The sequence below is a fragment of the Scyliorhinus torazame genome, chromosome 18, assembly GCF_047496885.1.
Source record: "Scyliorhinus torazame isolate Kashiwa2021f chromosome 18, sScyTor2.1, whole genome shotgun sequence".
NCBI classification, from domain to species: domain Eukaryota; kingdom Metazoa; phylum Chordata; class Chondrichthyes; order Carcharhiniformes; family Scyliorhinidae; genus Scyliorhinus; species Scyliorhinus torazame.
Genome location: NC_092724.1, coordinates 39923372 through 39937619, shown reverse-complemented (window position 1 = coordinate 39937619; position 14248 = coordinate 39923372). Strand labels below are relative to the sequence as shown.

The 14248-nt window shown below is 47.9% G+C and overlaps 1 protein-coding gene across 1 annotated transcript in view; it reads left to right on the top strand.

Annotated features, from left to right (window-relative positions):
* cers4a (ceramide synthase 4a) overlaps nucleotides 1-14248 on the top strand; it is a 58076-nt gene that overhangs the window by 24394 nt on the left and 19434 nt on the right. Inside the window, exons 4-5 of the mRNA XM_072482638.1 lie at nucleotides 1885-2003; nucleotides 12061-12118. Of these exons, the coding sequence (XP_072338739.1) occupies nucleotides 1885-2003; nucleotides 12061-12118 (177 nt within the window). The remainder of the gene's footprint in view (nucleotides 1-1884; nucleotides 2004-12060; nucleotides 12119-14248) is intronic.

Sequence of the window (14248 nt, the reverse complement as noted above, 5' to 3'; positions counted from 1 at the left end):
AACCCTCTCTAAGCATAATAGAATCACAGTTGGAATTGAAATCAATCCCCACACATACAAACCTTTGTCCAACACGACTCTAACTGCAGCTTTTAACTTTTCAGGCACATAAGCATTAAATTAAACACACATGGAGCTATATCTTATTTTGAATATTTACCAATACATATATAAAATCCCTTAAAACTATCTTTGTTTTCCTAACACAGTAATAGTGACCATGAAATTCAGTGATTATTGCAAAAACCCATTTTCTTCATAAATGTTCTTTTGGGAAGGAAATCTGCCATCTTTACCTGGTCTGGCCTCCATGTGACTCCAGGCCCCCAACAATGTGGTTGACTCTTAAATGCTCCCTGAAATGGCCTAGCAAGCAACTCAGTTCAAGGGAAATTAGGGATGGGCAACAAATGAAATGAAATGAAAATCACTTATTGTCACAAGTAGGCTTCAAATAGAGTTACTGTGAAAAACCCCTAGTCGCCACATTCCGGCGCCTGTTCGGGGAGGCTGGTACGGGAATTGAACCGTGCTGCTGGCCTGCCTTGGTCTGCTTTCAAAGCCAGCGATTTAGCCCTAAACTCGTCCAATGAAAGAATGAAGAAATTGGTGGCCAACTGGAGACCAGGGGAACACCAGCACTATTCAGGCCAACAAACGGAGAACTGGGGAACATGAGGAAATGAGCAGCACTTGGGGGAAACATGGGTATGGTGGATGAACGGCTCTAAAAGGAGGTTCCAACACTCCCGCTTGGAAGTGTAGAATGTTCCATCGATTCGAGTAAATAGGCCTTGGCTACTTGACAGGTTTCATTTGTTATTGTCAGAAAATAGTAGAGGGTGCAGTGTGCTTTCACAACATCTTTTATAAACCAGAAGTATTAAGTAACCCAGTAGCTGATGTTTGGGGACTTCATTGTGGTTTATACTATTTCATACTTGTCACAATTGCTGACTGGCGAACGTTTCAAAACCTAGCTCTGTTGTATAAATTATTCACCTCCATATCCCTGGCTGGTAACCTGATCCCACTAGAGCTGAATTCCATGTGAGACTAGGGATTTGTACAGAAGGGGGAAGTGTGTAAGACTGGCGTTCGGCCACCATCCCATGCAGTGTCTGAATGGATTTGACTTTTGATGACTTCCTTATTTGTCAAGGAGCAGCCAGATGCCATCCTGTAGCTGACATCCTCTGGATCATTGGAATTCCATAAAATAGAAAGTTCTTAAACACTGAGCACGTGACGTATTTGCTGGAGGTTCCTGCTTATCATATATCAAACAAATATTTTATCAACTTGCTGTCTGTGCCCAAGAGTGAGCTGAACCTAATGGGTCTGAGCATTCATCAGGGTGGGGTACCTTGCAGAATGAATTTGATTGAAAGGAATGCTCGGACTGTAATGGCCAAGGACTGGAAATGGTTTGGGAAAAGGTTGGTGAGCAACTCTGAGAAGAAATCATTCTAATATTAGGACCCTTCATTAGAAAGCATACGAGCACTCTGCTGAAATATAGACCTGATTTTTCTCTTGTCACTTGTGTCTAAAAAGGACTTAGAAATCAAGTTAGTGTTGTCCGTTCTTCTGGAAAATAGTTACCCAAAGCAAGACTCTCCCAACTCCTGCCACTTTTCTGTCAACACTCTGCAAGGCTCCTCGACTTTTTTTTTCCTCTCCTCCTGACTGGGATGAAATGAGGGGTGTAAAGCTAATTTGAGGCTTGTTTTGAATGCTTTTGGAGAAGCTAGTGTAAGGGTGGACAGTGCTGTCTGACTGAAGCTATGCTGCAGTGTAAATAACCTTTCTGGTACAAGCTGTGTATTCATAAGATTGAGCAAGCCAGGTTGATCAATGTACTTTGCTCTCTGTTTATTGTAGAGTGATCTCCTTGCCCTTTCCAAGCAGTGTGACATCCCGGTGCAGCAGGTGACGGCATGGTTTCGGCATCGGAGAAATCAGGACAGACCCAGCATCACCCAGAAATTCTGTGAAGCCAGGTGAGGAGGATGATGAAACAATTAAACCAAGTTCATCCTAATTTCAGACATAGAGATGGCTCCCAATATATCAGCATTGAATAATTCTGAGATCACAGAGTTTGTTCTATTGTGTAGATGCTGCTTTTCCTTTACCTGGGTTAGGGTCCCGTACAAGAATCCCAACAATTTGGAAGACTGAGGGAAGACCACTAAACCACAGGACTGATAACGCTGACCAATAGGTATCTTTTATGCTAAGACAAACTTTAATTTTCCCCATGTCTGCGTGGGTATCACCCCCACAACCCAAAGATGTGCAGGGTGGATTGGCCATGCTAAATTGCCCCTTAATTAGAAAAGTGAAAGAAAAAACACACTTTACAGAATTAACCATATTAATCACAAAGAAATAGCTTTCCAATTAACAGTTAAAACCGTTCTTAAATACAAGGGAAAAAAACTTTAACACACTGTCTACACCTGCCACTGTACATTCCAATTAAGTAACAGTTCAAGTGCCACTTATAAATAAGGTTACTTGCTTCTCTGTGCTGACCTGTGGAGAGAGATTCTTTCAGGAACAATCTAAAAATCCTTGTCTTGTCTGACACTTGCTGTTCATCTTAAAATACTATGGCAAAACTACAGTTGGACCTGGCTCCTCACATTAATTACGTCATCTGTATCCCAAGCATAAGGCATTCTCCAGTCTCTTCCCACCCCCCCCCCCCAACTAAAATGTCCCATGACCTGCTTAGCTGGGACTAAACACCATCCATCATAAATTATCTCCAACCCAGGGAAAATCCTAAACACAAACAATATTCCATTAGCCATCTATATGTAAACAAGAAAATGGAACTGTGGCCCTCAGAGTGCGATTCATGAGCATCTGCACTGGAGACAGCCCAATGGACAGTGGGGGTTGCCCTGTATGCCAGCATCGCCAGGTTGAAGTCGGAGCCTGAGTCTGCAGCTTTGCACAGCAACCGCTTTACAATATGGACCCCTTTCTCGGACTTCCCATTTGACTGCGGGAAGTGGGGATTGGAGGTCACGTGACGGAAGTTGTAGGACTGTGCAAAATCAAACCATTCCTGGCTGTAAAAGCAAGGACCGTTGTCGCTCATTACCGTGAACGGAATCCAATGCCTGGCGAACGTTTCTTTGCAGGCTTTGATTACCGCCTTCGACGTGAGGTCGGACAGTTTCACCACTTCTGGGTAACTGGAGAAGTAGTCGACCAGGAGTACGTAGTCACGCCCCTTGGCGTGGAAAAGGTCTATACCTACTTTGGACCAAGGAGAGGTCATGATCTTGTGCTGTTGCAGCATTTCCTTGGGTTGAGCTGGTTGAAACTTCTGACCGGTAGGGCAGTTGAGGACTGTGTCGGCAATGTCCTGGCTGATGCCTGGCCAATAGACCGCTCTGCGGCGGCATTTCTCGACTCCAAGGTGACCCTCATGGAGTTGGCCCAGCACCATAGCGCGCATGCTCTGAGGAATTACGATCCAGTCGAGTTTCAGAAGGATTCCCTCCACCACCATCAGGTCGTCATTTACGTTATAGAACTGGGGACATTGTCCCTTCTGCCAGCCATTGGTAAGGTGCTGCATCACACGCTGCAGCAGAGGATCCTTGGCCGTCTCCTCACGAATTTGGACCACCTGTTCATCAGAGGCCGGAAGGTTGGTGGCACACAACTGCACTTGCGCTTCTATGTGGCAGATGAAGTCACTTTGTTCACACTGTGTGGTAATGGACCTGGATAGGGAATCTGCAACAATCAGCTCTTTGCCTGATGTGTAGACAAGTTCGAAGTCGTAGCGGCGTAGCTTAAGAAGAATTTGCTGTAACTGGGGTGTCATGTCATTTAAATCCTTCTGGATTATATGGACTAGAGGCCTGTGGTCTGTTTCTACTGTGAATTTTGGCAGGCCGTAAACGTAGTCGTGAAACTTGACTATCCCTGTCAGGAGGCCCAGGCACTCCTTCTCAATCTGAGCATACCGTTGCTCAGTGGGCGTCATGGCTCTGGAGGCATACGCCACTGGAGCCCAGGACGAGGAGTCATCTCGCTGAAGGAGCACCGCCCCAATGCCGTCCTGGCTTGCATCAGTCGATATCTTGGTTTCCTTGATTGGGTCGAAGAATGCTAGAACCGGGGCTGTGGTGAGCTTTGCTTTCAGCTCACGCCATTCCTCTTCATGCGTGGGCAGCCACTGGAATTCCGTCGACGACTTAACGAGATGGTGGAGGGCCGTGGTGTGGGATGCCATATTGGGAATGAATTTCCCGAGGAAGTTGAGCAACCCGAGGAAGCGGAGGACCGCCTTCTTGTCCTCCAGGGTCTTCATGGCGTTAATCACAGAGACCTTGTCGGCATCTGGCCACACGGCCTGCTGCGAGATGTGATCACCCAGGAACTTAATATCCAATTGACCAAATGAGCACTTGGCCCTGTTGAGCTGGAGACCATGTTCATGATTCTCTGGAATACCTTCTTGAGGTGAGCGATATGTTCCTGGGGCGTTGTGGACCAGATAATTACGTCGCACCACCTCGATGCCCTCCATCTGCTCCATGATGCGGTGAAATACTTCGGAAGCAGATATGATCCCAAAAGGCATCCGGTTGTAGCAGTAGCGACCGAACGGGATGTTGAACGTGCACAGCTTGCGACTGGACACGTCCAGCTGTATTTGCCAAAAACCCTTGGAGGCGTCCAGCTTAGTAAAGAATTTGGCATCCGGCCATCTCACTGGTCAACTCTTCATTTTGGTATCGGGTAATGCTCTCGCATGATGTTGTGGTTTAGGTCCTTGGGGTCAATGCAAATGCGAAGCTCCCCTGACGGCTTCTTAACGCAGACCATGGAGCTGACCCAGTCTGTTGGCTCTGTGACCTTCGATATGATGCCCTGGTCTTCGGGGTCCTGTAATTGCTTCTCCAGACGATCCTTGAGGGATGCCGGCACCCGGAGTGGTGCATGAATTACAGGGGTGGCGTTCGGCTTGAGCAGGATTTTGTATCGGTATGGGAGCGTGCTCATTCCGTCGAATACGCTGTGGTACTGCGTGATGATGTCATCTATGTCGGCTTGCAAGTTTCCATCGGGCGAGGCCGTCGCCGGTGATGATGACATGGTGTGGACGCGCTGACCCAGTTTCAGGAGCTTGCAGGCTCGAGCAGGCACCGAGCAGGGACACTCTGTCAGGCCCGACGATTTCAAACCGCAGCGTCGCCTTGATCACCTTGTTGGATACCCCTAGTTGACAGGAGCCACTGGCAGCTATGGCATTGCCATTATAGTCAAGGAGCTGGCAGGCCAGTGGAAGCATGCTTGGTCTGGCGCGGATGGTGTCGAGGGCGGATTTTGAGATGAGGTTCGCTGATGCGCCGGTGTCCAGTTTAAATCGGATGTGAGCCTTGTTAACTGTGAGGACAGCACACCACTTGCCGTCGGGATCCACACTGAGGAACGAGAGGCGTTTCGCCATTGTGGTGGGAGGCAGCGCATGTGTAGTTATGATGCCCACCCGGTATGGGGACTTGAGGCACTCGGCATCAGGGTCTGTTGGGCTGTCAGGATCGGAATCTGGCTTGCCTTGTTGTACTGAGCTGCGCCGCAGCTGGGATCGCTGGCTGCTGAGCGGTGGAGCAGATCTGCAAAGGGCTGCGTAGTGGCCAAGCTTGCCACACTGTAGACACCGGCGTCCTTTTGCCGGACATTGCCGCTTTAAATGGGCGGAGCCACAATTCGGACACGTTCCGTGCGCCATTGCGCATGCGCAGTCCGGTCAGTTGACGTACGCACCTGTGCAATCGGGCTGTCGGGCTCGTCGTCCACTCGGTTGTGGCCCGCATGCACAGAGACCCGAGAAAAGCGCGCGAAACAGCCACTCTCCTTGATGCTCAGGCCCGACATTTGTGCAATGGCCTGCACCCGTTCTGCCTTGTGGGAGGCCAGCTTTGCAGTTTCTGCCACCCTGATGTGGGAGTATCGATTCTTAGCATGCTCACAGACAACGCACATCTCGATAGCGACAGAGAGGGTCAACTGTTTGACTTTCAAGAGCTGCTGCCGAAGGGAGTCGGAGTGGACCCTGAAAACTATCTGGTCCCGGATCATGGAATCAGCCGTCGAGTCATAGTTACATGACTGCGCTAGGATGCGGAGATGGGTCAACAAGGACTGAAAAGGTTCATCCTTACCCTGAAGCCTCAGCTGGAAAACGTACCGTTCAAAGCTCTCATTCACCTCAATGCTGCAGCGGCTGTCAAACTTCAGCAGGACTATTTTGAATTTTGTTTTGTCTTCGCCATCAGCGAACGTAAGGGAGTTGTAGATGTGGATGGCGTGGTCCCCCGCAGTGGAGAGAAATAGCGCGATCTTCCTGGCACCCGATGCTGCTTTGAGTTCGGAGGCCTCGATGTACAAGAGGAACTTTTGCTTGAAGATTTTCCAATTGGCGCCGAGGTTGCCGGAGCTGCGGAGGAGGCTGGATGTTTTCCATTTCACCGGATGGCTGTTTGCTGGACAATGCTGATTCACTCGAGGTAGGTCCGTCAAGATCAGTATCACTCTGGTACCAAGATGTGTTAGGCAGGTTGGTTTGATGTGGACTGCACTCGATGCAGGGAAGCTAGAAACAGACGTCTAACACTGGAGAAGATCCAACACTGTTTTATTCAACGATAGAACTGATATACATATTCAGCTGTTGGTCGACACTATACTGAACTGACTGGAGACCTTGTCGTAGCCTGACCAGACTTACTAGCTACCGCATGGTGTTTGCACTGTGCTAGCTCGTGGACTCTGACTGTCTCAGTGGCTGGGTCCAGAGAGAGCGGGAAACCTAGTGCCCTCTGGCTTTATAGTGGTAGTGTCCTGTCTGGTGATTGCCTGCACTGTGTTGTGTGCTTACTGGTCATCCTGTGTGGCAATCACTGCCTGTCTGCATCTCATTATATACATGAGTGGATATTATGACAAACTTAATCTGTCTGTTCTTTACATAGCAAGATTACAATAATGAGCAATCTGAAAACGTGAGATGCATGAATGGCCGACTCAGATAATTGGATTAAGTTTAATTTGGAAAGACCCTTTCAAAATGGATTTCTGCCTTTTGGGAGACACTTGGCTCCATGGAATCGTGAGTGTTGAGTGGGAGGCCTGCCTTTTGGGTGGTTTATTCGCAGATACTTTGTTTGCTACCTCTGGGGAATAGGTTGCACATTCCCCACTGTGTACAATAGAAATAAGTGAAAATAATCTGGAATTCATTGTAGGGTGGGAAGCTGGGATAGCTGAGAGCACAGGGGGAGCAGGGTCTTGGGGACAGGGGGAGCAGGGGCTGTGTGGTGGTGAGCAGGGGGAGGGTCAGATGTGTTGAGAGTGGCGGGCGGGGCGGGGAGGGGGGTGGGGGAAGTGTTCTCTGGTCAGAGCAGTGGCACCACGGCTGGCTCTGATGTTCAGAAGGGAGGGTCAAAGCGCAGAAGAGTAATAGTTATAGGGGACTCTATAGTCAGGGGCACAGATAGGCGCTTCTGTGGACGTGAAAGAGACTCCAGGATGGTATGTTGCCTCCCTGGTGCCAGGGTCCAGGATGTCTCCGAACGGGTAGAGGGAATCCTGAAGGGGGAGGGCAAACAGGCAGAGGTCGTTGTACATATTGGTACTAACGACATAGGCAGGAAGGGGCATGAGGTCCTGCAGCAGGAGTTCAGGGAGCTAGGCAGAAAGTTAAAAGACAGGACCTCGAGGGTTGTAATCTCGGGATTACTCCCTGTGCCACGTGCCAGTGAGGCTAGAAATAGGCAGATAGAGCAGACAAACACGTGGCTAAACAGCTGGTGTAGGAGGGAGGGTTTCTGTTATCTGGACCACTGGGAGCTCTTCCGGGGCAGGTGTGACCTGTATAAGATGGACGGGTTGCATCTAAACCGGAGAGGCATAAATATCCTGGCCGCGAGGTTTGCTAGTGTCACACGGGAGGGTTTAAACTAGTATGGCAGGGGGGTGGGCACGGGAGCAATAGGTCAGAAGGTGAGAGCATTGAGGGAGAACTAGGGAATAGGGACAGTGTGGCTCTGAGGCAGCGCAGACGGGGAGAAGTTGCTGAACACAGCGGGTCTGGTGGCCTGAAGTGCATATGTTTTAATGCAAGGAGCATTACGGGTAAGGCAGATGAACTTAGAGCTTGGATTACTACTTGGAACTATGATGTTGTTGCCATTACAGAGACCTGGTTGAGGGAAGGGCAGGATTGGCAGCTAAACGTTCCAGGATTTAGATGTTTCAGGCGGGATAGAGGGGGATGTAAAAGGGGAGGCGGAGTTGCGCTACTTGTTCAGGAGAGTATCACAGCTATACAGCGAGAGGACACCTCAGAGGGCAGTGAGGCTATATGGGTAGAGATCAGGAATAAGAAGGGTGCAGTCACAATGTTGGGGGTATACTACAGGCCTCCCAACAGCCAGCGGGAGATAGAGGAGCAGATAGGTAGACAGATTTTGGAAAAGAGTAAAAACAACAGGGTTGTGGTGATGGGAGACTTCAACTTCCCCAATATTGACTGGGACTCACTTAGTGCCAGGGGCTTAGACGGGGCAGAGTTTGTAAGGAGCATCCAGGAGGGCTTCTTAAAACAATATGTAAACAGTCCAACTAGGGAAGGGGCGGTACTGGACCTGGTATTGGGGAATGAGCCCGGCCAGGTGGTAGATGTTTCAGTAGGGGAGCATTTCGGTAACAGTGACCACAATTCAGTAAGTTTTAAAGTACTGGTGGACAAGGATAAGAGTGGTCCGAGGATGAATGTGCTAAATTGGGGGAAGGCTAATTATAACAATATTAGGCGGGAACTGAAGAACATAGATTGGGGGCGGATGCTTGAGGGCAAATCAACATCTGACATGTGGGAGGCTTTCAAGTGTCAGTTGAAAGGAATACAGGACAGGCATGTTCCTGTGAGGAAGAAAGATAAATACGGCAATTTTCGGGAACCTTGGATGACGAGTGATATTGTAGGCCTCGTCAAAAAGAAAAAGGAGGCATTTGTCAGGGCTAAAAGGCTGGGAACAGACGAAGCCTGTGTGGCATATAAGGAAAGTAGGAAGGAACTTAAGCAAGGAGTCAGGAGGGCTAGAAGGGGTCATGAAAAGGCATTGGCAAATAGGGTTAAGGAAAATCCCAAGGCTTTTTACACTTACATAAAAAGTAAGAGGGTAGCCAGGGAAAGGGTTGGCCCACTGAAGGATAGGCAAGGGAATCTATGTGTGGAGCCAGAGGAAATGGGCGAGGTACTAAATGAATACTTTGCATCAGTATTCACCAAAGAGAAGGAATTGGTAGATGTTGAGTCTGGAGAAGGGGGTGTAGATAGCCTGGGTCACATTGTGATCCAAAAAGACGAGGTGTTGGGTGTCTTAAAAAATATTAAGGTAGATAAGTCCCCAGGGCCGGATGGGATCTACCCCAGAATACTGAAGGAGGCTGGAGAGGAAATTGCTGAGGCCTTGACAGAAATCTTTGGATCCTCGCTGTCTTCAGGGGATGTCCCGGAGGACTGGAGAATAGCCAATGTTGTTCCTCTGTTTAAGAAGGGTGGCAGGGATAATCCCGGGAACTACAGGCCGGTGAGCCTTACTTCAGTGGTAGGGAAATTACTGGAGAGAATTCTTCGAGACAGGATCTACTCCCATTTGGAAGCAAATGGACGTATTAGTGAGAGGCAGCACGGTTTTGTGAAGGGGAGGTCGTGTCTCACTAACTTGATAGAGTTTTTCGAGGAGGTCACTAAGATGATTGATGCAGGTAGGGCAGTAGATGTTGTCTATATGGACTTCAGTAAGGCCTTTGACAAGGTCCCTCATGGTAGACTAGTACAAAAGGTGAAGTCACACGGGATCAGGGGTGAACTGGCAAGGTGGATACAGAACTGGCTAGGCCATAGAAGGCAGAGGGTAGCAATGGAGGGATGCTTTTCTAATTGGAGGGCTGTGACCAGTGGTGTTCCACAGGGATCAGTGCTGGGACCTTTGCTCTTTGTAGTATATATAAATGATTTGGAGGAAAATGTAACTGGTCTGATTAGTAAGTTTGCAGACGACACAAAGGTTGGTGGAATTGCGGATAGCGATGAGGACTGTCTGAGGATACAGCAGGATTTAGATTGTCTGGAGACTTGGGCGGAGAGATGGCAGATGGAGTTTAACCTGGACAAATGTGAGGTAATGCATTTTGGAAGGTCTAATGCAGGTAGGGAATATACAGTGAATGGTAGAACCCTCAAGAGTATTGAAAGTCAAAGAGATCTAGGAGTACAGGTCCACAGATCACTGAAAGGGGCTACACAGGTGGAGAAGGTAGTCAAGAAGGCATACGGCATGCTTGCCTTCATTGGCCGGGGCATTGAGTATAAGAATTGGCAAGTCATGTTGCAGCTGTATAGAACCTTAGTTAGGCCACACTTGGAGTATAGTGTTCAATTCTGGTCGCCACACTACCAGAAGGATGTGGAGGCTTTAGAGAGGGTGCAGAAGAGATTTACCAGAATGTTGCCTGGTATGGAGGGCATAAGCTATGAGGAGCGATTGAATAAACTCGGTTTGTTCTCACTGGAACGAAGGAGGTTGAGGGGCGACCTGATAGAGGTATACAAAATTATGAGGGGCATAGACAGAGTGGATAGTCAGAGGCTTTTCCCCAGGGTAGAGGGGTCAATTACTAGGGGGCATAGGTTTAAGGTGAGAGGGGCAAAGTTTAGAGTAGATGTACGAGGCAAGTTTTTTACGCAGAGGGTAGTGGGTGCCTGGAACTCACTACCGGAGGAGGTAGTGGAGGCAGGGACGATAGGGACATTTAAGGGGCATCTTGACAAATATATGAATAGGATGGGAATAGAAGGATACGGACCCAGGAAGTGTAGAAGATTGTAGTTTAGTCGGGCAGTATGGTCGGCACGGGCTTGGAGGGCCGAAGGGCCTGTTCCTGTGCTGTACATTTCTTTGTTCTTTGTTCTTTGTTCTTTGTTGTTTGGTCACTGGTTGAGAATGTTGGGACCACAGAAACCAAGATCAGGGTGGCTGCGTGAGCAGCATCGGTTAGTGAGTACTGTAAGACAGTGCGAGGGTCCTGAACAGGATAACTGGGTTAAAGGAGCTGAACACAGTGGGGATCAGCATCACAAGGGCTGAATGGAGGTCCGGGGGCAGGATTGTTGAGGTGACGGGCAAGACACTGAAATATGAGGCGATCCTGAATAATTGTGGTGTTTCCCAGTTTCGTACAGTTCCTCATTCTATTTAGAGAAATGCAAGAACATGTATAAAGAATGATTCGTACACACAAAGGAATTTTAAACTTAAACCATACCATGTACAATCACTGTTGGAGATGGGGTGATTGTTTGTGAATATTTCATCGAGGAAGATTCTTTTAATTGGATTGTACTAAACCGTGTGTGATTTGAGTCACATGGGGAAACAGAATTGCAGGTTTCATCCCTGGCCTTAGCTTGACAGATCAGATCAATGCATGCATGGTATTAAGGTGCTAGATTTTACCCTAGCCAGTCTGTACTATGGATTCACACACCAGATTATTATTCTGTGACCCCAATGCTGGAAAATGTGTCCTCGTCTGTCTAACATGTCATACGTGGCGATGTGAGTCAGGAACAGGAGGATACCAACTGAACACAAACCAATATCCCAGTAGCAGCTTGTGTTTGTGATGTTGCAGCCTGGAGAGAATCTGTGCCCTCAGGAGCATCATGTAACCAATGTTCCAGCCTGTTTTACCAGAGCTTTACGGATGGGTTGGAACATCTGTACTTTCATCAACAAAACCTCGGCAAAATTGCCAAGTCCAAGGATGACCCCACCCAATGTATGGGTCGGTGAGAGGGAATTTCTGCTTCCTTTTCTGATCTGTTTTTAGTAACTGAAGCTTTTACATTAGCAAAGGTTTCAGACGGAGTAAAGGGGCTTTTGCCCTTTTACTTTACTTTGACTGTTCTGGCTGCTTGTGTTTCTGAGCACATCTTCTCTTTATCTGTTGCAGTTGGAGGTTTGCATTTTACCTGCTTGCGTTTGTTGCTGGCCTCTGTGTGCTCCTCGATGTAAGTATAAATCCTCCCTGTTTGACTGCATTGTTAGCCGTGTTGGAAAAATGCCCAGGCTTTAAAGGGCTTGGCAGGCAAGGCCTAATGCTGTCCTCACATCCCCTTCTCTTGTTGGGATTGCCATGGTGACTGCAACTGCTTCTGATGGTTAATTCTACAGCGTGTTTGTTGATAGCCAGCCACATCCTAGTGAAACAAATATTTTAAAAGGCAGGATGGTAGAGAAGAAAGTCACAAGCTTATAGCGATGGATGTTCTGAACTTCCCATGAGGCATTTTATCATGATTCTGTTTTACTGTAATTTTTACTGTCTGTACTTTAGTACAAAGGTTTAATTGGTTCTCAGGTAACAGATGTTTTGCATTAAGCTGCAGAGTAGTGAACTATCCATTTTAGCGCCTGTTTTCATCAGCAAAGACCATATTTATGGCTGGTGACTTGGAGAGTGCTGATTTGATTCAATTATTTTTCCCTCTTTTCTGAAAGATATAATAGCCTGTGACTTTCTGGTTCCCCAGCGTTGAATTTGTGAAGTACCCAAAGGTGCACTGGCGAATCCCTCTAGGAAGTTCCCACGTAAGGATTTACTCAGTAATTGTGCAGAAGAGCCAACTTTCCCTGGACAATTGCGCTGGGCTAGGAACCGTCAAACAAAGCGATTTGAATCGATAATTTCAGATGCCAGTTTTACCCTCGTAGTTACTCTGAAAGAGGAATAAAACCACTTCTAACTTCAGTGTAACTATTTTAAACCCCCAGATTGAGCTCCACATGAGACACCCTTCCTAACATTCACCCCCTCCCAACATTCACCCCCTCCCCCCACTTCCAATCCTCCCGGCCAACTCGAAGACACTCCCCGTCTTCTCAAACGGATCCGACTCTTTAACCCCAACCTGGCTCACCTCCCAGAGCGGGGACCTTGAAATTGCATGCACTTACCCAGATGCTTACCTTCCCTCTGGCCCATCAGGTTCACTGGGCCCTGGGTGCATGGTGTCCCTGGGCTGGGGCCTGCGGGTTCTCTTTCGCTGCAGGTCCCAAGCAGCTCCAGCCAACCGAGGCTTGAACAAAGTTTTCCAGAGTCGGTCAGTGCACTTTAAACTCTTGTAATTTTGTGTGGCTTGGTTAAATGCTCATGTTAGCTATCTTCCAACTGTGGGATTTGTGAGCCCACTCTGTTGGGTGTTGCACAGAACGTAAGGCTTGTCCATCCCAACAACACCATGTGACACATCCGATAACACACCACTTTGTTAATTGTCTGTAGTAGTCGTACTTTGCAGATGCGCAAGAAAAGTTACATTCTGGTTGTAGTGATCTGCATATCTGTATGTACACAAGGGGTTAATGTAAGTACACTACATTAATCACTAGACGGAGCACTAGAGATGTATAAAATAGACAGACGGAAGCCAGGAGCTCTCTCTTCACAGGAATAGCAGCTAGTGGCAGACACAGACAGACAGCTCAGATGTAACATCTCTCTGGAGAGAGACCAAACTTACTCAATAAAACATTTACTTCAACTGGAAGGCTACGAGCTTTATTCGGACTAAGAAATAATATACCGGTGTCCTGATCTCCCAAACCTCTTTGAACGCTAACTTGCTTCTCAATAGAGGGGAATGGTTAACCGCAGATCTCCCAGCTCCATTCTTTTTTTTTTTTAAATAAATTTATTGAGGTAATTGAAATTTTTTATAACATTAACAAAAATAATAACATCCACATGGCAAAATAAACATTTCCACCCCCCCCAGCCCAATTTTCTCACACCTCAACCAAACAGCAACAATCCGCCGCCCACCCCCCCCCCCCACCCCCCTTCCTTGGGATACTGCATCTGCTGACATTCTAATTTCCCCCGAGAAAGTCGACAAATGGCTGCCACCTCCGGGTGAACCCTAACATTGACCCTCTTAAGGCAAACTTTATTTTCTCGAGACTGAGAAACCCAGCTATGTCACTAACCCAGGTCTCTACGCTCGGGGGACTTCGAGTCCCTCCACATTAACAAGATCCGTCTCCGGGCTACCAGGGAGGCAAAGGCCAGAACATTGGACTCTTTCACCCCCTGAACTCCCGGATCTTCCGACACTCCAAAGATCGCTACCTCCGGACTC